This window comes from Geotrypetes seraphini, chromosome 2, assembly GCF_902459505.1.
Source record: "Geotrypetes seraphini chromosome 2, aGeoSer1.1, whole genome shotgun sequence".
In the NCBI taxonomy this organism is placed as follows: Eukaryota; Metazoa; Chordata; class Amphibia; order Gymnophiona; family Dermophiidae; genus Geotrypetes; species Geotrypetes seraphini.
Genome location: NC_047085.1, coordinates 436,212,886 through 436,236,914, shown reverse-complemented (window position 1 = coordinate 436,236,914; position 24,029 = coordinate 436,212,886). Strand labels below are relative to the sequence as shown.

The 24,029-nt window shown below is 41.5% G+C and overlaps 1 protein-coding gene across 3 annotated transcripts in view; it reads right to left on the bottom strand.

The window, feature by feature from the left end:
• Positions 1 to 24,029, bottom strand: part of MLLT10 (MLLT10 histone lysine methyltransferase DOT1L cofactor) — a 692,838-nt gene that overhangs the window by 32,826 nt on the left and 635,983 nt on the right. For all 3 annotated transcript variants that reach the window (XR_004538143.1, XR_004538144.1, XM_033931325.1), the window contains 4 exons: positions 20,421 to 20,609; positions 12,939 to 13,027; positions 12,486 to 12,847; positions 2,397 to 2,499 (listed from right to left, as the gene is read on the bottom strand). Coding sequence is in view for 1 of the 3 variants with exons in the window: in XM_033931325.1 (XP_033787216.1) it covers positions 2,397 to 2,499; positions 12,486 to 12,847; positions 12,939 to 13,027; positions 20,421 to 20,609 (743 nt within the window). In the remaining 2 variants the exon portion in view is untranslated. The remainder of the gene's footprint in view (positions 1 to 2,396; positions 2,500 to 12,485; positions 12,848 to 12,938; positions 13,028 to 20,420; positions 20,610 to 24,029) is intronic.

Here is a 24,029-nt window from a genome sequence, read left to right as displayed (position 1 = left end):
TAAATCCAAACTACTCTGGTGAACAGGACTGCTTATAGATGTGCTAACAAAGTCCAGAGGCTGTGGAACGATAGGTTAAGATGAGACACACCCAAAAACCTGGACACTGGATTTCTTTGAAAGTTTTGCTCTGTTTGAACAGCTTGTGTTTTGCCTCATAGTTTTGAGTGCTTGTTTTGAGGTCTGCTAAGCTGAAGCATTTTTCCTTTTGTTCAATGCAACCAGTGAACATAATAAAACCTTTGTTTGATTATTCTACTATACTGGATTTTGAGGTGTGTGAGTTTCTTTTCCCTTGCCTGTTTTCCTTTTGGTAATGTCAGGGAATCTGATATTATACCTTAGGCCACAGGTGTCAAAGTCGGTCCTCGAGGGCCGGAATCCAGTCGGGTTTTCAGGATTTCCCCAATGAATATGCATGAGATCTATGTGCATGCACTGCTTTCAATGCATATTCATTGGGGAAATCCTGAAAACCCGACTGGATTACGGCCCTCGAGGAGGGACTTTGACACCCCTGCCTTAGGCAGACGCCTAAGAAGGCCTGAAGGGTACCCTGGTTAAAGGGTACATGTATGGACAGGAACAGTCACAGTGTTCCAGCTCGCTGCCGTGAACAGGAGCTGGGCAGGTGTGACAATACGCAAGTAAAGCTAGACTCAAATAGGGCACTGGTATTTGACCTAAGGGCCGCCATGTGAGTGGACAGCTGGGCACGATGGACCACTGGTCTGACCCAGCAGTTGCAAATCTTATGTTCTTATGACTGGAGTGGCCTAGTGATTAGGGCTGTAGTCTCAGTACACGGTGGTTGTAGGTTCAAGCCCAGCACTACTCCTTGTGACCCTGGACAAGTTACATAACACTCCCTGCCTCAGGTATAGAAACATAGAAACATAGAAAGATGACGGCAGAAAAGGGCCATAGCCCATCAAGTCTGCCCACTCCACTGTCCCACCCCAATAGTCTAGATGCTAGTGACTCGACCTACGTAGGGATCCCACGTAAGTGTCCCATTTTCTCTTAAAGTCGAGCACGCCGGTGGCCTCGACCACCTGCACCGGAAGCTCATTCCAGTGGTCCACCACCCTTTCCGTGAAAAAATACTTCCTGGTGTCACTACTAAATTTCCCCCCTCTAAGTTTAAGCGGATGCCCTCTTGTGGTCGAGGGTCCTTTGGGGAAGAGAATGTCATCTTCCACCTCGACACGTCCCGTGATGAACTTAAATGTCTCAATCATGTCCCCCCTCTCCCTGCGTTCCTCTAGAGTGTAGAGCCGCAGTCTGCTCAGTCTCTCTTTGTACGAGAGACCCTTGAACCCCAAGACCATCCTAGTGGCCATCCGCTGAACCGACTCGACTCTAAGCACGTCTTTATGGTAATGTGGCCTCCAGAATTGCACACAGTATTCCAGGTGAGGTCTCACCATGGTTCTGTACAGCGGCATTATGACTTCTGGTTTCCGACTGACAAAACTTCTATTGATACATCCCATCATTTGCCTTGCCTTGGATGTGGCCTTCTCCACCTGTTTGGCAGCCTTCATGTCTGCACTGATGATTACTCCCAAATCTCGTTCTACTGAGGTCCTAGCTAATGTTACTCCATTTAAGGTGTAAGTTCTGCACGGATTTCTGCTACCGAGGTGCATGACCTTACATTTCATAGCATTGAAGCCTAGCTGCCATGTCGAGGACCAGTTTTCCAACATACGAAGGTCCTTTGTCATGCTATCCTGTAAAAAGCTTCCACTTACTATGTTGCACAGTTTTGCGTCATCGGCGAATAATGTTGCTTTACCCTGTAGTCCTAGTGTCAAGTCCCTTATAAATATGTTAAAAAGGAGAGGACCAAGGACCGAGCCCTGCGGCACTCCGCTGGTCACCTCCGATGCTTCAGATAGGGTACCGTTAACCACTACCCTCTGAAGTCTACCACTCAGCCAATCATTGACCCATGCAGTTATCGTCTCACCCAACCCCATTGTATGTTAGTCAAATTGTGAACCCACCAGGACAGATAGGGAAAAATATTTGAGTATCTGAATGTAAACTGCTTAGGCTATAAGCAGTATATAAATACTAAAATAAATAAATAAAAAACAAAATTAAAGATTCTGTTCAAAGATTTCATTTTCTATTAAAGATGGTACTAAAGCAGGGATCTCAAAGTCCCTCCTTGAGAGCCACAGTCCAGTCGGGTTTTCAGGATTTCCCCAATGAATATGCATTGAAAGCAGTGCATGCATGTAGATCTCATGGGGAAATCCTGAAAACCCAACTGGATTGCGGCCCTCAAGGAGGGACTTTGAGACCCCTGTAATAGAGGCACAATAACAGAATAGTGCCCACACAGAATGGTGTTCACACTTACTCCATCAAACTGCATGACTTACCGGTGTGAGCTGTTGGGAGCTCAATAACTGCTGCAATTGTTGATGCTGTTGATGAACAAAAAGTTGTCTCTGTTGGTCTGAAAGCAACCCTAATCCGGAAGTACTGCAAAATAACAGAGGTTGTTACAGTTTTTGCAGCTCATAGGCATTTTATGTAGTTAAGATCAAGGTAGAAATTTCTTCAGCTTCTCTATAAAACAAAACAATGAAAGCAAGCTATTTACAGCTTTGTACAAAGTGTGCATTTTCTCATTTACAATCTATCAATAAAAAAAAATTACCAAAAACTCATTATCACTTTAAGCAATAATTTTAAACAATTTTAATAAGGCATGGGGAAGAAAAAATAATGTTTTATTTGATGTTACTTTATACTTTTCTTTAGTATGGCATGGGATTTCATAGATTTAGGCCCAGATTCTGCAAAATGCGTCTAAAGTTAGGTGCCGTTCAAGTGCCTAAGTTAGGCGCCCTTTGTAGAATCACGCTCAGCAGAGTTCAGCACTGTTTAGGTGTCCTTTAAAGAATCAGGTTTTAGGTGAGATTTAGACATCCAAACAATGTACTTAATGTTATAATATTTTATTATGTTTTTAGAATGGCGATTTTATGCTGTTTTTCATTATATTTGTAATACTAGGATTGGATCTGTTTAATGCTTTTATTTATTTCTCTTCTATGAGACAGAGAGCAACATTAGTGTGCTACAGAGTGAGCTAGAAAGCTGCATTGCAATTGTAAAACTGAGTCTAATAGGCATTGTAAGGAAGTCTACTATTGAGCACAGTTTAGGCTTCAGATAAACCTGAGTTCTATGGACGGAACTTAGGCACAGTTTGGATGTCCTTAATGCAATCTGCTAAATAGCTCTCTGGGTTTTTATTTGGGAGGTGAGCATGGATAATGAGAAACCAGCGCACTCATAAAGCTGCAGTTGCCAATTAAGCTGCTAGCTTTCACTCAAGGTATGCAAAATAACAAAAACATAGAAATGACGCATAACGCAAGGTTTATCAAAATAATTATTTATTGCTTTTATTTTTCCATCATGGAACTCAAAAGTTGCGTTAGCGGGAGGTCGTTATAGTTGCCAAAATGCTGGCCTTCTGATAACGATCTCAACCTGATACTTCGAAGCTCCCCAATATATACCTTCAGTCCAGTTTGACATCATTGGCTGTCAGCCAATCCACTAACAGAGGTTGTCCTTAAATTTGGACAAAGAAAATTCCTTTACATGTTTAAAAGTTTCAGAAATCATATTTGTTTGTTTACATTCATCCTTGAATATACATTAACATTTTATAACATATCTAATATTATTTTTGTCCTTTTAAAAAAGTATATTAAGAGAACCTTCATTTGTTACAAAGTGCTGAGAAATTCTTGGTTCTCCCTGTCAGCACAGTAAAGGAGAAGGAAGGGCTGTTTCTCCCTCTCCCTGAAACCTGACAGCTTCATGTTACACCTACACAGTCCTAAGTGTGGGCTTCATGTGCTCCCTTCCCTTCTTATGCTGGAGACTGTTACAGGTCTCTGATTCCAACTTAACTATTTCCAGATGTTGCTTTAGGATTTTTCCTTAGTGTTTCTTATATAAAACATTTCACTTTAAGTACCCCTTCTTTTACAGATCATTCATACCACCACATATCACACATTCGGGGGCCCCAAACATTCATAGTTTCACACATTAAATGTCATTCATATTTAATGCATGCTATATCTCAGTTTGGGATACGTAATCTAATATGCTCTTCCTAACCAGCCTAAGGCACATCTGGTATCAATTAGAACCACGCGACTAAAAGCGGGAAAAACCTGAACAAAGAGAACAAGAGAGAGAAAAAACATGGAGGTAGTTTCATACCTCTAAAAATGTATTTTGATTTCCCCTATGGTCTGGCTTAATAGCAAAATACATAAAAGGAATATTATTATGCTTTTCCTTAATATTAATCTGTAGTATGTTTTTCTGGCCTTGGCTACATCCATATTCAGATTTTTATTCCCCAACTTTCCGTACACTTCTATTGGGCATGGCCTTAACTAACACATATGTTGTATCTAACTAGAGTTACCCAGAATCATATGAAAAGCAGGCATTTTTGTAGAAAAACTCCACAAAATACTGCACTATCATGTCCTGATGTCCATTCCATTACTGTCCCATAGACAACGCCCCCTACTGGCCACGAGCCACTAGTCCTCAGAGGGAGGAGGGAAAGGAGTCTGGGAAGCTGCTGGGCAAGGGAAAAAAAGGGACAGCTGCTATTGGACCTGGAGGGAGGGAGAAGGAGAGATGCTGCTGGGAGGGGAGGAGGGAAAGGAGTCTGGGAAGCTGCTGGGCAAGGGAAAAAAAGGGACAGCTGCTACTGGACCTGGAGGGAAGTAGAAGGAGAGATGCTGCTGAGAGGGGAGGAGGGGAAGGGAAGAGAGTTACTGCTAGACAGGGGGAGGAGGGAATGGAGAAGAAAAAAGGAAGGAAACAGCTGGCAGGGAGATTAGAGGAGGGGAAGGGGAGAGACAGGAATGAGATGGGAAGGGGGGGGTCAGCAGAGAAATTGAGAGGGACAAAGATGCTAGATCTGGTGTAGGAGAGATAAAAATGAAAAGAGCAGTCAAGCTGGAATGAATCATGTAAAAAGGAGAGAGGGGGCATAGGCTGGATGGAGAGGGGAATAGAAAGAAGACAAATACCATATGGAAGGGGGAGAGGTCAGACAGTAGATGGAAGGGGCAGATGCTAGATTGAAGAGACAGAGAGGGCAGATGCTGGAAGGAAGAGATTGAAAAGAAGATGAAAGCAGAAACCAGAGACAATAAAAGGTAGAAACAAATAATTGTATTTCTATGTTGTGATTAGAATATATCAGATTTGAAATATATATCCTGCTAGAGCTGGTGTTAGACATAACTGGGGACTGCAAAGTCCAGGCAGTGGCTTAGGGCTCTCTCTGACCGGGGGGCAGTTGCCCTAGTTGCACTTCCCTAACCCTATTCCTGCTATGTGTGACTACGGTATTCTGTTAGCATGATATTTCTGGGTAGCATTCTGTAATAATTTGGCTTATTCAGTTTCTTGATAGTAGAGGGGATATATGTGAAGGGGAGGTGAGACAGGGGTTTTGTTGATCCTTGCTCTGTATTATTTGTATTTATAAAATGACAGTTGTACAGAATATTGTTTCTTTTTATACTTTAATAAAATACATTCAATATAAAATCATTACTGAGGCTTTTGCGGATGGGATCAGATGGTTTGCGAGGACCGCGATGGTGGAGACGGGGCGGAAACGGGGTTTTTAAATTTCTGTCCTAGTAGTTTGCCGGTCCACAAAATAATTTTTTTTTTCTGCCGGTCCATAGGTGTAAAAAGGTTGAAGAAAACTACTTTAGTATGTTCCACTTTAGGCTATTTTTCTGCTATGTTAAGTGCACTTTAGTGCTTAATGCAGCTTAGCAAGAGGACAACTTAGTGAATTCTGTTTTTATATGCTTTGGTTTGTTTAAGTGTGCAGTTGAAGTTTCCTGAAATTTGAGACCTTGGCCTTGAGATTCAGGTGTTTTTCTAAACTTAAAATATGACTTTAGTTATGTTTTCACAGAGATGACCTACAAGTGTGTTTATTCTACCGTGTTTCCACGAAAATAAGACCTACCCGAAAATAAGCCCTAGCATGATTTTCGGGGTAGGTCTTAATATAAGCCCTATCCCTGAAAATAAGCCCCAGTCGCCAGCAGCAGCGCTTCACCCTCTCCCCCGACACATCTCACCCTCTTCTTCCAAACCATGAAACAGAAATAAATACCTTAAAACAAACCAGCAGTGTCAGCAGCAATCTAGACAGGCTGCTTTGCAGCCTGGGCTGTTCCTCTGCCATGTTGCTGATGATGTCATCAGTGATGTGGTAGAGGAATGACCCAGGCCGCAAAGCAGCTTGTTTAGATTGCTGCCGATACTGCTGGTTTGTTATAAGGTATTTTTTTCTGTCTCGCGGTTCGGATGGGAGGGAGAGATGGGTCAGTGGGGGTGGGGGAGGGACGAAGATGTGTGTGCAGTGGCGGCAAGGGGGGATAGAAAGATGCTACACAGGGGATGGGAGGAAGGAAGGGATAGAAGCTGCAATGGATGGATAGAAGCTGCAAGGGTTCTGCTGCACAAGGGATGGGAGGGATAGAAAGATACTGCACAAGGGGATGGGTGAGAGGGGAGGAAAGATGCTGCACATATGGGGGAGAGAAAGGAAGAAGAAATGGAGAGATGATCATTGTACATGAAAAAAATAAGACATCCCCGAAAATAAGACTTAGTGCCTTTTTTGGGCCCAAAATGAATATAAGAGTGTCTTAAGGGTGAAACAATAGTTTTAGCCTGTATAACTCCACAGGGAGGACAGGATATAAATCGAACCAAATAAATAAATAACTAAAAAAACAATGATTGAATAACATAATCCACCTGAACTTGCATAGTCAATTTCATATCCAGTAATACTCTAAACCTGGCTTTTAACTAAAGTTAAAGAGGCAGTGACAAAAAAAAGTCATTGGCAGCTCAGTTGGAATTCTGGTGCTATAAGCCTTCATTACAAATTAACAATGTTTTTTTTTTCCTCCCACTCTCCCTAGCCTCATTTTTGTAGCAATGATCCTGAGGTCAAATGCCATGTACCAGGGCTTACCTTGGCTGCCAAATATAACCATGAGGTATCATCCTTAATGACAACTATTACTTCCTTCTCTCTGAGGCAACTTCAGCTTACACATTGTAAAGTGCCTGATTTGGGAATCAAACATGGGAGCTTCTAAATGATTAGCAAAGCCACTGAACCAATCTTCAACCACAATAATCTACCTGGTTAAACATTAATTTATCCAGATAAATATCCCATTTTAGAACAGTTTTCATGGGAATAGGGATGGAGGAAATACCTTTGGAGATCTGCCATTTCCCAGTGCTGTCAATAGCATGCATATTTTTCCTTACAAGAAAAAGTAGTTGCATTGGGGATAGGATGACCAGGATATCCATTCTAGAAGGGAGACTTTTTGCCCAGTCCTGGTTTTAAAATTACATCCCAAAGCAGTGTAATATTTGTAGTCCATGATTCTATCCATTGAAATCAGTGCTGCGGGTCCCATAATGAACCAGGATGAGGTTGGCAGAAATCCAGGACTGGCCAAAAAGTCTCCCTTCTTGAATGAGTAGCCTAACTGGGGGCAGGCCAACCCATTTAATTTTGAAATCCCTACACTTTATGTTTCATGAATCAGGGCCACCTTAACCATTAGGCAGGTGAGGCAGTGATGATGCAATGAAAGCAAAATTCAAGGTGCTGACAGCCACATACACTCAAAGAACTATTGGCATGTACTTTTAACCGCAGGAAGGATAGGTAATTTCAAATAGCTCATTTACTTGGTTAAACAGTTTTACAAAATTGTCTTATTGTATTTGTATAAGGATTTAAAAGTATGATGCCCAAATTACATATTTTGCAGGATTATTCCGGAAGGGGTGTTCATGATTATTAAACTTAATAATTAATCCCCCCCCCCCCACACACACACTTTTACAAGTCGCGGTAGAGACTGCTGCGTGGCAAACGCTCCAATGCTTATTAAATCCCTATGGGCGTTGGAGCGATTACTACAGCAGCAGCCACTACCGTGGCTTTGAAAAAGAACCCTAAGATCTCAGGGACCTGAAAGTCAATCAACTGGAGTAGGAAAGGATGGAAAGCTAAAGGCTTATCTAGAATGTCTAGTGCAGCGGCTCTCAACCTGTGGGTCGCGACCCCTTTGGGGGGTCGAATGACCCTTTCACAGGGGTCGCCTAAAACACATATTTCCGATGGTCTTAGAAACCGAGAGACCACTCCTCTATCCATCGCCAGGTGGGTCCGCCCACATGCAGATACGCCCACATAAATTTATTTGTAATTAGAAATAAATATTTCACAATATATAATTACATATTGTTTTTGTGATTAATCACTATGCTTTAATTATGTTCAATTTGTAACAATGAAAATACATCTTGCATATTAGATTTTACATTACGATTCATAACAGTAGCTAAATTAGTTATGAAGTAGCAACGAAAATAATGTTATGGTTGGGGGTCACCACAACGTGAGGAACTGTATTAAAGGGTTGCAGCATTAGGAAGGTTGAGAACCATTGGTCTAGTGTCCTGCATTAGAAAAATATGCAGAGTTTAAAAAAGTCCTATTTCATCAGCCACCATTGGGAATTACCATTTGAAGCTTGTACAGCTACAAAGTATCCATCAAGAGGAGACTGAAAATTTGCCTCCCAAGGGCTAAAAAATTGGCATAACTAGAAAAAAATAATCTAGATAAACAAAAGATAACCCTAAAAGAAAAGCACATTAACACCAATGGTGCTGACAGAAATCTCCATGAATGCTCCTTTTCCTAAGACTGATAAGAAATATGTAAGTGGATTCCAATAGCTCTTAATAGGACATGAATTTTGGGAAAATCGTACCATTCAGAAGCATATTCATGCATTTTAGTCTATATTTATTAGATTCTTGATATAACACCTTTCTGTGATCCTTTCAATCAGAGAGTTGCACGGGGACAGGAATCAAGCCCATCCCCGTCCGTCCCCGCTAGGAGTCAAACCTGTCCCTATCTGTACCAGCTGGAATCAAATCCATCCCCGCCCGTCCCCGCTGGAATAAAATACGTCCCTGCCTGTCCCTATAAACGTCAGAAATAGTTATTTCATTTAATTATGCTACTGAATTAAAGGCTCTGGTAGAGACCCATTTACAAATAAGCAAAGACACTTAATTAATTTGGAAATATTAATTGGGAAGAATACATACTTTGTAAATGGGTTTCTACCAGATTCTCTAATGCAGGGGTCTCAAAGTCCCTCTTTGAGGGCCGCAATCCAGTCAGGTTTTCAAGATTTCCCCAATGAATATGCATGAGATCTATGTGCATGCACTGCTTTCAATGCATATTTATTGGGGAAATCCTGAAAACCCAACTGGATTGCGGCTCTCAAGGAGGGACTTTGAGATCCATGCTCTAATGTAAATATAAAATATAAATACCCAGCTGATGAGGACCCCCAAGCTATCAGCTGAGGACTTCCTCTGCAGTTGGCCGGGGGTCCCTTTTGCCAAGCTTGGCAGGTAGCAGTAGTGTCCCTGAGTCACAGATGCTGGCACCTCAGTGGCTCATGGATGCTGCCAGTGACTGCTGTGCTTGGTGGAGGGGAGTTATGGCCATCTCTAGAGGAGGTCCTCTGTTGGTGGTGCTTGGGGATCCCCACCAGTCACAGCAAGGGTCAGCAAGTACTTCAACACTGTAGAAATAAAACCAGAAATGCATTTCCTTTTCTTTTGAACACAATAAAAAGACATCTGCTATATACATTTCCCAAAGCTAACATATTTTAGTCAATAAATTCTGTTTTTTACCTTTGTTGTCTGGAGACTTATTTTTCCATCAAGTTGGTCCCAGTTTCTTTTTTCCGCTTTCCCGTCTTCTGTAAAATTCTTCGGTTGCTGTCCATTTTCAATTATGTATTTAAACTAGTATAGGCTTAATATGTGTAAGCTTAATCTTTTGGTGGCCCTTAGAGCTTTCAAGTATTCACATCGTGCCCTTTACATGAAAAAGGTTGGAGGCCACTCACACACTAGTAATATTGTCATGACAAACATCCTAAAACCTGTATCCCCAGGTGCACTGTCGCAGCCCCCTTCTAAACAGCCAGACCTTACTGTGTTTCAAAAATCCTAAAACAGTGTTTTCCTCAAACTGTGTGCCCCGGCACAGTAGTGTGCCCCAAAGAGATCCCAGTGTGCCATGAGAGAATCCCAGAATTTTACTTTACTTTAAAAAATTCCTTCATAAGTATACACTAGATATGCACATCACTTATGCAAGAGTCTGTCAATGTTACGAGAGTCTGTGTGCATAAGGATACAACCATCCAGACAAGATTCATTCTTTGACGTGATTGGTCTTTGAAAACTAACAGCAAGTAATTTTATTTTGATTTTTTATGCAATAATTATCCTAACTTGAGCAACAAAGCAATCAAGGCTTTGCTACCATTCGGATCTTCTTATCTTTGCGAACTTGAATTTTCATCTCTGACAGAAATTGAATCGAAAGATAAAAAGAGAACGCCTGCAGATGGTCAATGATGAAATGCGTGTTTGCTTGGCTACTATCAAGTACGTTTGAGTTAATTTGTACTTAGCAATTCTATTCTATCTACTTTAGTTTCACTATTGTTACAATTACCCATATGTAGCTTAAAGAACTTTAAATAAATAACTCTAAAATTTAATTTTTCATTGGTTTTGCAATTTTATAATTTCAATTATAATGTGCCACAAAAAAAATTTGCTCCTTTTAGTGTGCTGGAACTAAAAAAAGGTTTGAGAGACACTGTCCTATAACATAATGATAATTCCAGGAGTCCTTAGGAAATGTACTGGAATTTCAAAATACAGTTAACAGACTGATGGGCCAATGCTCAGAACCTAATGCCAGTACAAGAGATGCTGTGCAGAATGTTCAGAGGGCTGTAGCGCACCAAAGATACATGCAAATAGTATTTAAATGTAGTTCCTATTCCCTCCCCAATGCTCAGTGAACAGTGTACAAAGCAAAGCCTCCTTTGCCACTGGAAACCTAACACCAACTTGGAACTGGCATTTAGGTATTTGAAGAGAAGATTTCCCACAATTCGTTGGTTTTGATTGAATTCGGAAGCGGAAGGAAGCCCCTGCAAGCCTCTAAGCTTGGGAGTGAGAAACACATGTGCACGAGTCTCAGGAAAGCCGAAAATGAAAGTACACATCGGTGCCTGTTTTTTTGCACTTAAATACAACCTTCCAGTGAAATTTGAAAGGCTTGTATTCAAAGGCACAGAGGAACAGCCACAGTGTAGGCTTTACCTGCCACAGTCGCGCAAGAACCACACTTACCGCAAAACTCTTGTGTGCCTGCACCAGGCACCTTCCCTTCCCTTCAGTTTCACAACGTATATATTATTTGCACGCAATTAGTCTTGAGCATAGAGAAGCTATTTTTATGCACTGTTCCTGGTTCTGAGCATGGAGGCAACAAAAAGCACAGTTCATTGTCTCTCCTAACTGCACACCAGAGGCAGCTGTAACTTCCTTTGTGATGACCACCTTGGAACATGTGCAGTTTGTGCCCGCTCGCTCCCTCCTTTTCTACCCCCCTCCGACGTCAGAGCTGCACTTCTTCGAAGGGTAGTGGACCCTGCATGCTGCACGTGGCTGATGAGTAGCCTTCCCTCCGACATCAACTGTGACGTTGGGGGAAGACTTCAGGGTCGGTTATGTGCGGTGTGCTGGCAGCGCTGTGTGCTGTTAGGGGCAAGAAAAGAAGATGAGCCCCTCGGCTTGAGCTTACTCCAACCCTGTGGGATCCCCGTGACCATGAGGGGGATCCCCATGGGATCCCCATGACCTGAGGGGTTGTCCCAACTGGATCCCTGCGGGATTCCTTAGTCCCCGTTCCCGTGCAGCTCTCTACTTTCAATAAGGTGCTCAAGAGATCAGCAGCCACATATGTGTTTACTGGATACACTACTTTGTAAAAAAAAACAAAAAAAACCAGCCCTTCTTATTATTATTTTCATAATTAAAATAAAACTGCTTTTTCTGCTATTTATTTTTGATCATCATGATTCTCTAAAGTGAAGGCACAGAGGGGAAAAAAACAATCTTGTTTCCTCCCTCATTATTTACATAATTTTTCATATCACTAAAATATATTAATGCTACAGCTTTTTTAAAGCAAGCTATCGAAATTCTCATTCCCCACCTCCTTTATAAAGCCACGCTAGCTTTTTTAGTGCAGGCTGCTGCTGCAGCAGCCGGTGCTAAGAACACAAGCGCGGCTTTGTAAAGGAGGGGGTTTATGACTAAAACAAAAATATATATGAAACAATAGAATAGAAAGGAAGTTTAAAAGGAATTCACTACAACTTATCTGATAATGCAATTTTTTTTTTTTAAAATAAAAAATAAAGCAAAGTTTTTATTTAAATTCTTACCTATTAACAAAGCTGGTTGGCAGAGTGTGTGTTACATTAGGTGGCACTGCTCCACGGTTAAGAGAAGTAGAATTCTGGGCTACTGCGACAGGAGTCTGAATCACCCCATTTAAAGCCCCTACAATTCCATTCATTGCCAGCTGGTTACTTGGCAAGGCTGCAATTATTCCACTCACTCCAGGCACTGCAGGAATGGTGGATGCTGTAGGCTGCATATTACTACTTAGTGCCCCTACTGTTGCACCACTGCCCTGTTGAACTCCTATGACCCCTGAGCCTTGTTGAACTGGACTCTGCCCAGCAGGAGGTGGAGTGGAAAGAGCCGATGAACTGCTGGTGCTTTGTCCACTGGAGGTTAGATCCTAAAGTAAACACATAGAAACCTAAGCTTTACAAAATACCACACAATCAATTTTAACTAAAACACACACAAATACAAAATAAACAATATACCTGATTTAGTACAGGAAGAGAACTGTCAGGTAGAAAGCTGTTTCCCAAATGTGGACTTTTATTTCTGGTTAATGAATCAGTACTTGCCACTAAAAAAATATGCAGAACAAAAAAGAAAAGTTTTATCTTTACAGTTTATTCATTGAACTGTACCATAAAGACATCTGATAATTAAACAAGGATACTAACACACAAAACCAATTCTATTCATGCATCATAGTGCTGTTAAAATGCAGAAAAAACACCTTTGCTTTTATTGAAATGTATTTGAAATTGTTCTGTTGGAATTCATTCAAATGATACAAGAAAATACTGAATGTTTTCAAAAGCTGATACAAGTATAATGGGCAGCATCACCTATATTTTTAGACATATTGTCCTGGTTTTAGATTGAAATTCTGCTCCTATTAGATTTATCTCTAGATCCTTGTAGCTTTGCTCTTTTTGTCAGTATACCCCACAAAAGCCCAAGCATACAGCACATTTAAAAGCCAGACTTTCTGAATGGGAAGACACTGATATGCTGCCAATTTGTTTATTCAAAGAGGCTCACATTTAAACAAATCAAAATGAAAGGGGAGATTTTATTTGCTATAAGGAAAAGAGAGTCCTTGGAGTTTCTTTTACAGACTCAAAGAAGTAGCCTGGAGATGGCTGCAGTCATAGGGCAAGAATAGCCTGAAAATAGTGAGTCATACTCTGAACAATTTCTGAAGAGGTTGCCCCTGTCACTGAAACAATACCTTTAATTTGACACCAGAGCTATAGGTAGCCTAGGTCTTTTACCACAAAAAATATAAAGAAGTCAATCTATATTCCTTTAACAGTGAACTAGAGGCAAATGTCCATCAACTACTGTTGAAACTAATGCTCAGAGACATGAAGGCAGATGTAACCGCCTCACCATCCAATCATCGCATTGCTCAATACAGTGTCAGAACTATAACAGCGGCGAATGTTAAACTTGCAATTGCCTGATTTGCTATAAGCTCTATATCTTAAATAGATTACTTATGATGGTGAAACTTAACTTCAGGTTAACTCCAGGTTAACTGGTTCCGACATGCCACATTTCAATACTGCTTCAGGAAACCGACATTGCACTGCTAAACCACCTCAAACTTTGGGTAATGGAGTCTCATTGAAATTCACTGCTTCCTCACATTGTAACGGTTGAGGAAACAGTGAATTTCAATGAGACTCCATTACCCAAAGTTTGAGGTGGTTTAGCAGTGCAATGTCGGTTCCCTGAAGCAGTATCGAAACATGGCACGTCGGAACCAATTAACTATTTTTTCTGAGGCCCTCCAAGTACCTACAAATCCAAAATGTGGCCCTGCAAAGGGTTTGAGTTTAAGACCACTGATGTATCCAATGGGGTTTTTTTAATTTGCTATTTTACAATATTAAAGATAAGTATACAGTACTTCAATAGAGATCCATGACAATAAACCCACTTACCCTCTCTTTTACTAAGGTGCGCTATGCTTTTTAGCACGCTAAACGCTAACCTGTGCATGTTATTCTATGGACACATTAGCTGTTAGCGCACACGTTGATTTAGCGCACCTTAGTAAAAAAGGGCCTTAGTTTTTACAGTGAAACAAATCACCCAACAGTAAGAAAATTTGATTATTTTAGTCTACAATAAAAGGAAAATTATATATTTCAAAGAGGACAGCAAAGGGAGTACAAAGTCGGCAGCCGGTTCATTTTATTTATTTAATTAAATTCAATTTATAGCCCATCCTCCCTGAGAAGCCCAGAATGGGTTACATGGTAGCATACATAACAGCAAACAAGACACATAACAACTAACAACAGGGAACAAAAGACTAAGGCAATATGGTACTGTGAGTGTGTATAGTTCAATTGTTCTGGATTAGCAGACACTTGAGCCTGAAGCATGCACAGGGAGAGAGTCAGTTGGACATCTTTTAAGAATGCAGTAGTTTGGGAGTAACAGACTGAGTGCTAGCTTGTCCTGAGGAGTCAGGTGTAGAGGTAGGCTTTTATTGCTTTCCTAAAGCTCAAAAGTCCATTAAGGGATTTAATGTTAGGATGCAGCTGATTCCAGTACTTCGGTACTGGAGGGAATAAGCAGTCGGGTGGACAATGGGGAACCCATAGACATCATTTACCTCGATTTTCAAAAGGCTTTCGACAAGGTGCCACATGAAAGGCTGCTTAGGAAGCTGTGGAACCACGGGGTGGGAGGGGATGTGCACAGATGGATCAAGCACTGGTTGTCGGGTAGACTGCAGAGGGTCGGAGTGAAGGGCCAATATTCTGACTGGCGGGGAGTCACAAGCGGTGTGCCACAGGGATCGGTGCTTGGGCCGTTACTCTTCAACATATTTATCAATGACCTGGAAAAGGAGGCAAAGTGCGAGGTTATAAAATTTGCAGACGATACCAAACTGTGCGGCAGAGTTAGGTCCAGGGAGGAGTGTGAGGACCTGCAAAGGGACCTGGACAAGCTGGAAGACTGGGCAAACAAATGGCAAATGCGCTTTAACGTGGAAAAATGCAAGGTCATGCATATAGGGAAAAAGAACCCGTTGTTCAACTACAAATTGGGGGGGGGGCATTGTTGGGAGACAGCAGACTTGAGAGAGACTTGGGTGTGCTGGTGGATGCATCACTGAAGCCATCTGCACAGTGAGCAGCAGCCTCGAAAAAAGCCAACAGGATGCTGGGCATCATAAAGAGGGGCATAACAACCAGGACGCGGGAAGTCATCATGCCATTGTATCGAGCGATGGTGCGTCCACATCTGGAATACTGCGTTCAGTATTGGTCGCCGCACCTCAAGAAGGACATGGCGGTACTTGAGAGAGTCCAAAGGAGAGCAACGAAACTGGTAAAAGGGCTGGAACACTGCCCATACGCCGAGAGGTTGGATAGGATGGGGCTCTTCTCTCTGGAAAAAAGGAGGCTCAGGGGAGATATGATAGAGACCTTCAAGATCATGAGGGGCATAGAGAGGGTGGATAAGGACAGATTCTTCAGACTGAAGGGGACAACAAGTACGAGGGGGGCATTCAGAGAAAACTGAAGGGAGATAGGTTCAAAACAAATGCAAGGAAGTTTTTTTCACCCAAAGGGTCGTGGACACTTGGAATGCGCTACCGGAGGAAGTGATCAGGCAGAGTACGGTACAGGGATTCAAAAAGGGATTGGACGGATTCCTGAGGGATAAAGGGATCGTGGGATACTGAGGGAGGAGCTTGGATGTAACACAAGTATAGAAAGCTAACCAGGTAATAAGTATAGAAACCCAACCAGGTCGTGCATGTGCAAGACCGGAGGGTTAGGACTTCGATGGGAAGATAGGACTTCAATGAGAAACCAAGGTGGCAAGGGAGCCCCTTCTGGTGATTCAGACAGGTCGTGACCTGTTTGGGCCGCCGCGGGAGCGGACTGCCGGGCAGGATGGACCTATGGTCTGACCCGGCGGAGGCACTGCTTATGTTTTTATGACACTTTTGTTTGGCACTTTGTCTGGCACTTTCTAGTTGGAGGCTCTGACTAGGGGGTATTTGAAAACACATTTCCTTCTGGGAGCGGAGGGGTCTGTTTGGGACATAAGGTGGGAGTTTGGCTGATATATAGATGGGCACCATGTCCTGTAAGAACTTGAACGCAAGTACTAAGCCTTTGAAGATGCAACGTTTAGCTACCGGCAGCCAGTGGGCCAACGCTAGCACTTGGGATACTGAATCGCGGGCGCGAAGGTTCTTCAGTTGTCTGATTGCTGCATTTTGTACACTTTGGAGATGCTTAATATTTTTTGCCGTCAGTCTGTTGAATAATGCACTGCAGTAGTCCATGTAAGAGAAGATGAAGGCATAGAGAAGTTGTGAAAAGTCCAGTTCAGAGAAATAGTTTATTATTTTCCGTAGATGTCATAGATAGCAGAACAAATATGAGACCACTTGTGAGATATGATGATAAGTTGGAATCAAGAAGTACACCTAGTCTGTGGACTTGGTCTTTGGTGGTTATGGTAGATGATTCCCAGAAGAGAGAGGAGCGGTTCCTTAGCCACAATAAAGTCCAGCAACTGCTTTGGTTCAAAAAATAAGCAATTTTTATCACCAAATGATATACAACATTTTGCAGGAAATTTTAATATAAAGGATGCTCCCAAAGCTAGGACTCTAGGCCTATAAGCCAAAAAGTCCTTCCTTCTTTTCTCTGTTATTTGAGATATATCAGGAAACAAACGAACTGATGAACCTAGAAATTGCTCATTAATATGTCTGAAGTAAGCCGAAGAATTAGGTCAATATCAAATTCCAAAGCAAATGCCACAATAAGAGTAGTCCTCTCAGTAATTGCTTCCAAGGAATTTTCCAGAAAATTTGTTAGCCATCTCACCAACAACCCCTCCAGCTGTGTCAGTAGGAGTAGAACTTCCTAATTTATTCCCAATAGAGAGATATTGAGCTTTCAATATTGGTGGTAAATTCTCCGTTCATATTAACATCTCTCTCATATATCTCTGTACCATTTCAACAGCTGACACCACTGGAGATTTTGGGAAATTCAACATTCCTCAAATTATTTTTCCTTTGTTTATTTTCCATGAATTCTAACTTTTTCTGGATATAAAAGACATCTCTTTTAATAATTTCCATTTCTAAAATCTTAATTTGATTAATCTGTTCTTCATGTTTTTGGATACTCTCACCTTGTTCTTACAGCATTTCACCTTGAGTGTTCACCATAGAATTGATAGATACACAATCATTCCATAATGTGGTCACTACTTTCCTCAGGTTGGAGTCCATGATTTTAATAGCCTTCCACAGCGCGTCCAAATTGACTCTGTCAGGCTTTACCAATTCTCCAAATTATATGTTCTCTCTCCAGAAGGGCAAAGTTCCTCCAGCCTCCTCGCAGGGTGCCAATGTCAGGGCCTCAGTGGGACAAACCTCTATCACCAACTTCTCTTCTGCTCTTCCAGGGCTAGACACCAACTCTTCCTCTCAGGAGGAGTGAGCTACCTCCATACCAGCTGGGCTCTTCCTTCTGGGTTGGAGAGGAGCCTGCCCTTGATCTGGGCTCAAGGAAACCCATTCCAAACTAAGGTCCACTAAGGTTCATGCATTCCTCCCGACGCTGATGATGTCTCAGTAAAATGGTTATTCTGGATATAGTTGTCCGAACCAGTCGCTATGAGTTCCCAGCCGCTGACGGGCCAGGCCGGGCACTTCCTTTCTGCTTCCCCATGGTCCAAGAAGAAGAAACTCTTTAAGATAAATTTCAAGATCTGTTAAATCATCATCCAAAGAGATGCTCTACACTTGCATCTGTCCTCAATGCCATCTTGGTCCCAGTATCCCTAATGGTTCTGATGAACAACAAAGACCTCAATGAAGATATCTGACCACAGCAGCTTAGGATCCATAATGCATAAGCAGTCAAACACTAAGGTAATTAGGCCTTTCCAATAACTTATGGAAGACTCCATCCATTCAGCACCTAGCATGGTCAGGTAATCAGTGTATGGGTTACTATAGTGAACTGCACAGAAACTGTTTACTAAGGTGCACTAAAATCTGGGCTTAGTGCATTCTAATATGGGACTTGTCTGCGTTTTGGTAGGATTATTTCTTTTATTTTGCTTTTTTTTTTGCAGATGGTATGCTAAAGTTCCCATTAGTGCATGGTAGCTGCAAAAATCAATGCAAGAGCACATAGGACCATATTCTATAAATGGTGCCTACATTAGGTGCCACTAGGCCTAGTAACACCTAAGTTCAGGATCTGCACCTAATTTTTATTTTTTTAATTGACCACACCGGTTTTCAGCCAATATAAAAAAAAAAATTAATTAAACAATTTAATAGTTCAGTGCCAAACTCTTAGGATGCCTAACTCAAACAGTAGGGATGGTTATGGGCAGAGAATAGTCATGGTTGAGTTAGGCATCATTAGGCGCTGCCAAATTAGGGAAATTAAAAGCTGGCCTAATGAAGCGGTGCCTACATCTAGGGTGCCTAGCAACGCCTAAGTCCGCTTAGGTGCCAACAGTTTATTGACAAATGCACTGAGCGGTGTCTACAATATAGGTGCGCTTAGGCACTGTTTATAGAATCTGGCCCTTACTGCCTCCTATTTAGGAGGTGCTAAGTGCTCCCATGTTAACCTTGAGTTAGAGTGTTAAACATAACATTCTAGCTGGATGAACCAGAAATGCCCACTCTCTGCCAATGACACACTCTCTCCTAAAAATATTTTTTAAAATTGTAAACCATGGGTTACCACGTTTAAACAGGCAAAATACCACAAAACGCTTTATTATATTCTACGGTAGCCTGTTAGCGTGCACTACCCACATATTTAGTAAAAGGGACCCATTGTTACTTGCCACCCAAAAATGCCTTTTGGAGTAACATAGGGCTCCTTTTATCAAGCCACGCTAGTGGGGTTAGCGTGTCAGACATTTCATCACGCCCTAACCCCAGTGGCCGGCTAAAAAATTAACGCCTGCTCAATGCAGGTGTTAAGTGGCTAGTGCACCAGGTGGTTTAACACACGGTATTCCACGTGTTAAACCCCTAGCGCAGCTTAATAAAAGGACCCCAAAGTCTATAAATAGGATGGAATTAAAAATCATTATTCTGACATAGTTCTTTCAATAGGTTCTCTTAGAAAAGGCCTTACCTTTTCTCTTAAAATGGAAGGTATATTGATGCTCAATACAGAAATAAGAGAAACCCAAGTTTTCACAGCTCATAAACATGCTTAAACCCATTCTGATAGTCTTGCTCTAGTCAACTAACTATAAAAAAAAATGTAGGGGAAGGAGCCCTACAGACATAAAAAAATAACTTTATTAAACCACTCTGACACAAATTTATTTATTTCAGTATGTTCTATTTTGCCTCTCCTTTTAAAGGAAAAGTCATATAAGCCTTGGGGAAAGGGTGGGGGGAGAAGGATAGTTAAAAGATGTAGAAAAAAGTTTAAGAACTCTTACTTCCTCACATAAGGGTTAATTTTACAAGAGCACGTTCTATACAATATAAAAATTTCAAGCTGTACAGCTAATCAAGTGATCTGAACACCCTCCTGGTGTGAAAAGCTTATTCAGCAATTCACACTTTCTCACACTGCTCTATGCTGATTACCAAATACAAGACAGAGAAAGTGACAAGCTGGCCAACTAATGAGAAAATACAACTGCAATAACAAAAAATCTGAATTATTTTAATATTGTTCTAATCAATTTGCATATGCATATTATCTATAGCAAATACTGTTTTTCTGATTTCACACAATCCAATATTTTTTTAAAAACAGGACCATTTTCTCATTAAAATCTGAAAAAAGGTATCCCTACTAGGTATCAGTAAAATATTTCATATTCATATCCATATTCAGCAAAAGGGATTAAACCAACAGATCCTAAAAGTTGAATTAGTTTACCATCTACAGTACAAGGGTGATTGTTAGTCTCCTGCTTCTTACCAGCTTGAGATGGAAATGTATGCACTTGTGGAGATGAGCTAGGATTTGAAGTTATTGTTGGAAAAGGAACAGAAAGCTGTGCGTTTAATAGCTGGAGGCGCTCCTTTCTAGCTGTCAGGTTCTTAATCTGCTCTTCTAGCCGTCTGTTTTCAGCTTGAAGTTGATGCAATGACTTCAGCATCCCCAGAACTAATAAGCAACAATAGGTACATTATATCTTTTATTAATCACATACACATCTAGGTGATTCCTACTTATACTACGAGGATGGTTTGATAAGTTTGGTAAAAAAGCAAGTTAAACAATGTAGTCTCCATCAAGAGCTATACACTTAGGGCTCCTTTTACTAAGGAGCGGTAGCATTTTTAGCACATGCAGGATATTACCGCGTGCTACGTGGCTAGAACTAACGCCAGCTCAATGCTGGTGTTAGCATCTAGCGCGCGCTATTCTGCGCGTTAATGCCCTAACGCAGCTTAGTAAAAGCAGCCCTTAGTCCAGTGAATTTTCAGTTTTTTCATAAGTTATTTTTCCCACGATACGAAAAAAACTGGAAACTTGCTAGACTAAGAATATAGCCCTCGATGGAGACCACATTGTTTAACTTGCTTTTTTACCAAACTTTTCAAACCACCCTCGTAAACCATTTGACAATCATACTAGCCTTATGACTTTATTTACTTATTTATTCAATTTTCTATACTGTTCTCCCCAAGGAGTTCAGAACGGTTTACATGAATTTATTCAGTTACTCAAGCATTTTTCCCTGCCTGTTCTGGCAGGCTCACAATCTATCTAATTAAACAATATACACAAAGCTAATACTTTTGGACTATAAAATGCATCATAAACAGTCGACTATTGCAAAATTAATCCCTATGTCAGAAATACAAAAAGATTTCTCTTTGTGAAGGAATGACGCAAAAGACCTGACTGTTCCTGCTATTTCTCTTGTTAGTTGTTGTTGGTTTGTTGTTGTAAAATTTAATAAAAATGATTTAAAAAAAAAAAGATGCCTCTTTCATAAAGGGGTCTTTTTACTAAGGTGTGTTAATGAATTAGTGTGAAGTAATTGCCATGCAGCCCTTAGGTATAGAATGGGCTGCACAGCATTTAATGCGCCTTAGTAAAAGGATCCCAAAGGCAACAGTGATACCAAATCAAACCTCACCAGTGCACAAATGCTGAGAGACAAATTTGCACCTGCTCTGAAGAAGATGTAAATGTGCATGTGTACTCGACATATGCATTTTTAATATACATGCATATGTCAAGTACATATGTATTATATTGTATAAAATAAGAGTATGTGCATACTTCACAGCTCTGCCTCCACTCTAACTATGCCCATGGAAACACCTACAAGCACCTAAAAGCAGATGCACACTTTTCATGCATGTACTATTTGTGCCTGATTCTCGAAATGTGCATCCCGATTGCAGGCAGCGGTAGGCATCCTACCGCCATCTGATAGCCAATCAGGATGCATGTTTTCAGAAAAAAATTGAGCTAGGATGGATGCCTACATTATAGGTGTATATAGCATGTCTATAGAGACGCAGATGCTTAAGCATGCCCAAGGCGAGGCATGGGCTTGGTTTCGCCCAGAATTGGCCTTAGGTGTGCTTAAACGTCCCTACGCGTCTCCATAGGTGTGAGACAGACACCTTAAATGTAGGCGAGTCGCAAGAATTGACTGCAGCCAATCGGGGAGCGGCACAGGACCATGCAGGAACGCAAACAGCACGCGCCTGCCTTCTGCGCTGCTCTGCCCAAACCGAAGAAGAGCCATCCAGCGAGGGAGACAGGCAGGAGCGCAGAAAGGGGAGTTTAAAAAAAAGGTACCGGAGGGGGTGCCTGTGCTGCCTACAGGGGGGGGGGGTTTGACACTGCTGCCTATGGGGGGTTGTACCTGTGATGCCTATGGGGGGTGTCTGTGCTACCTACAGGGTGTGCCAGTGCTGCCTATGGGAGGGCCTACACTGCCTATGGTTGTAAATTTAAAAATGATTTCTTTAAATGAAAATAAGTACTGCTCTAAGGTCATCTTTTACAAAGACATGGTTGCAAGTCCTGAACAACAAATGTGACCCAGCCCATTCAGTTCCTAAGGGCTGCATTGCATTTGCCACACCACACTTTATATAAAGTTTATATTTCAACTATACGTTTGTGATAATAGAAGTAAAAGACTATTGAATTAGTGCTAGGCAGGAGGGGGAGTGGGGGCCGATGAGGTTACTTCCCTATCCAGTGCAGTTGTAAAGTTTATATACTGACAACGCACAGGGATCTGAGGCCTCTTCTCCTTAAATAAAATCAGTTTTCAATATTTAAGACATTTATGTTTGAGACAAGTTTAATGGATAAGCACTTTATGCTGTTTCCACAGAAAGATTAAGAGTTCATAAGAGAGATATTTTTTGGGGAACCTAATTCTACACCAGAACTGAAGAAAATTTGATTTTAAAGACCCTCCGCCCCCTGATTTGGTTTGCCAGGCTGTCAGCTTGTTACTCACTGTGGGATGCTATGTGCTGGGAGCTGCAAGTGTACAAGCTGCAAACAGCTTACAGGGAGAACCTCTGCCTTAACAAGCCTGGAATTCAGACTGTTTGTACCTTCTGACTGCCTCTCAGGCCCAACAATCTGGCTGGAGACCTCAATCCCTACTGGATCACGTGCACAGAAATGGGGGGAGGAAAGCAGTCAGCCCCAAAACTGAAAAAGTTCCATAGAACCACTCAGTCTGTGCTCAAACACACTGCGGACGAACCTGGTGTGAGCCTTGCTGCAAAGGGAATGGTTCCTGAGTCCCTGAACTATTAGTGCAGGATGTCCAAGTGGGTGCAATGCAAAGCAGTCTGCCCCTTGGAAGCAGACCTCAGAGTCTGCACTCTCCCGCAAACAAAGCTGTCCCATAAGAGGGATCCTCTGCAGCAATGAAAAGCCTCGCAAATGGTTAGCGAAAAGTACCAAATTTAAATGAAAAGAAACATGAGCAGAAAAAAATCTCCTACCATCTTGCTTGTACGAAGAGAATTAAGGAATTAAAGGACAGCCCAGATGGATAGGAGGAGGAGAAAAAGAATGCAAATGAAGCTTCCTACAAGAGTTCTCACAAGAAGAGGTTGACTACCCACTTGTCTGTCGCACCAGAATACGTATTGACACTCAGTCCTTATTGGAGGCTGTAACATCATAGACAGGCCAATTAAGATGCTGGTCAGGAGATCCTTGATAATAGAATAAACCCAACATTTTGCTGGCATTTTTCCAGTAATAATGCAGCTTTACTTCATTTGTATGTTTTGCATCTCATTAGTGTGTAACCTGCAATGACTTAACTAATGCTGTGTTACATCAACATAACTTGTGTTAGTGCCTTTTAAGTCACGTTAAAAAGCAAATAATGCACGTTATATCTGTAACAGTTTGATAACTACCACTTTTAGTGATATGAATTTCCGAAGAAAAACAAGTGCTATTGCATAGAAATTTTATACAGACACAATGTTTTTGAATGTCAGAACCTTTAGGATTTCCAACTGAAGACTGCATTGCAACGAAAGATTAGGTTCTTACCTTTGCTAATCTTCTTTCTTGTAA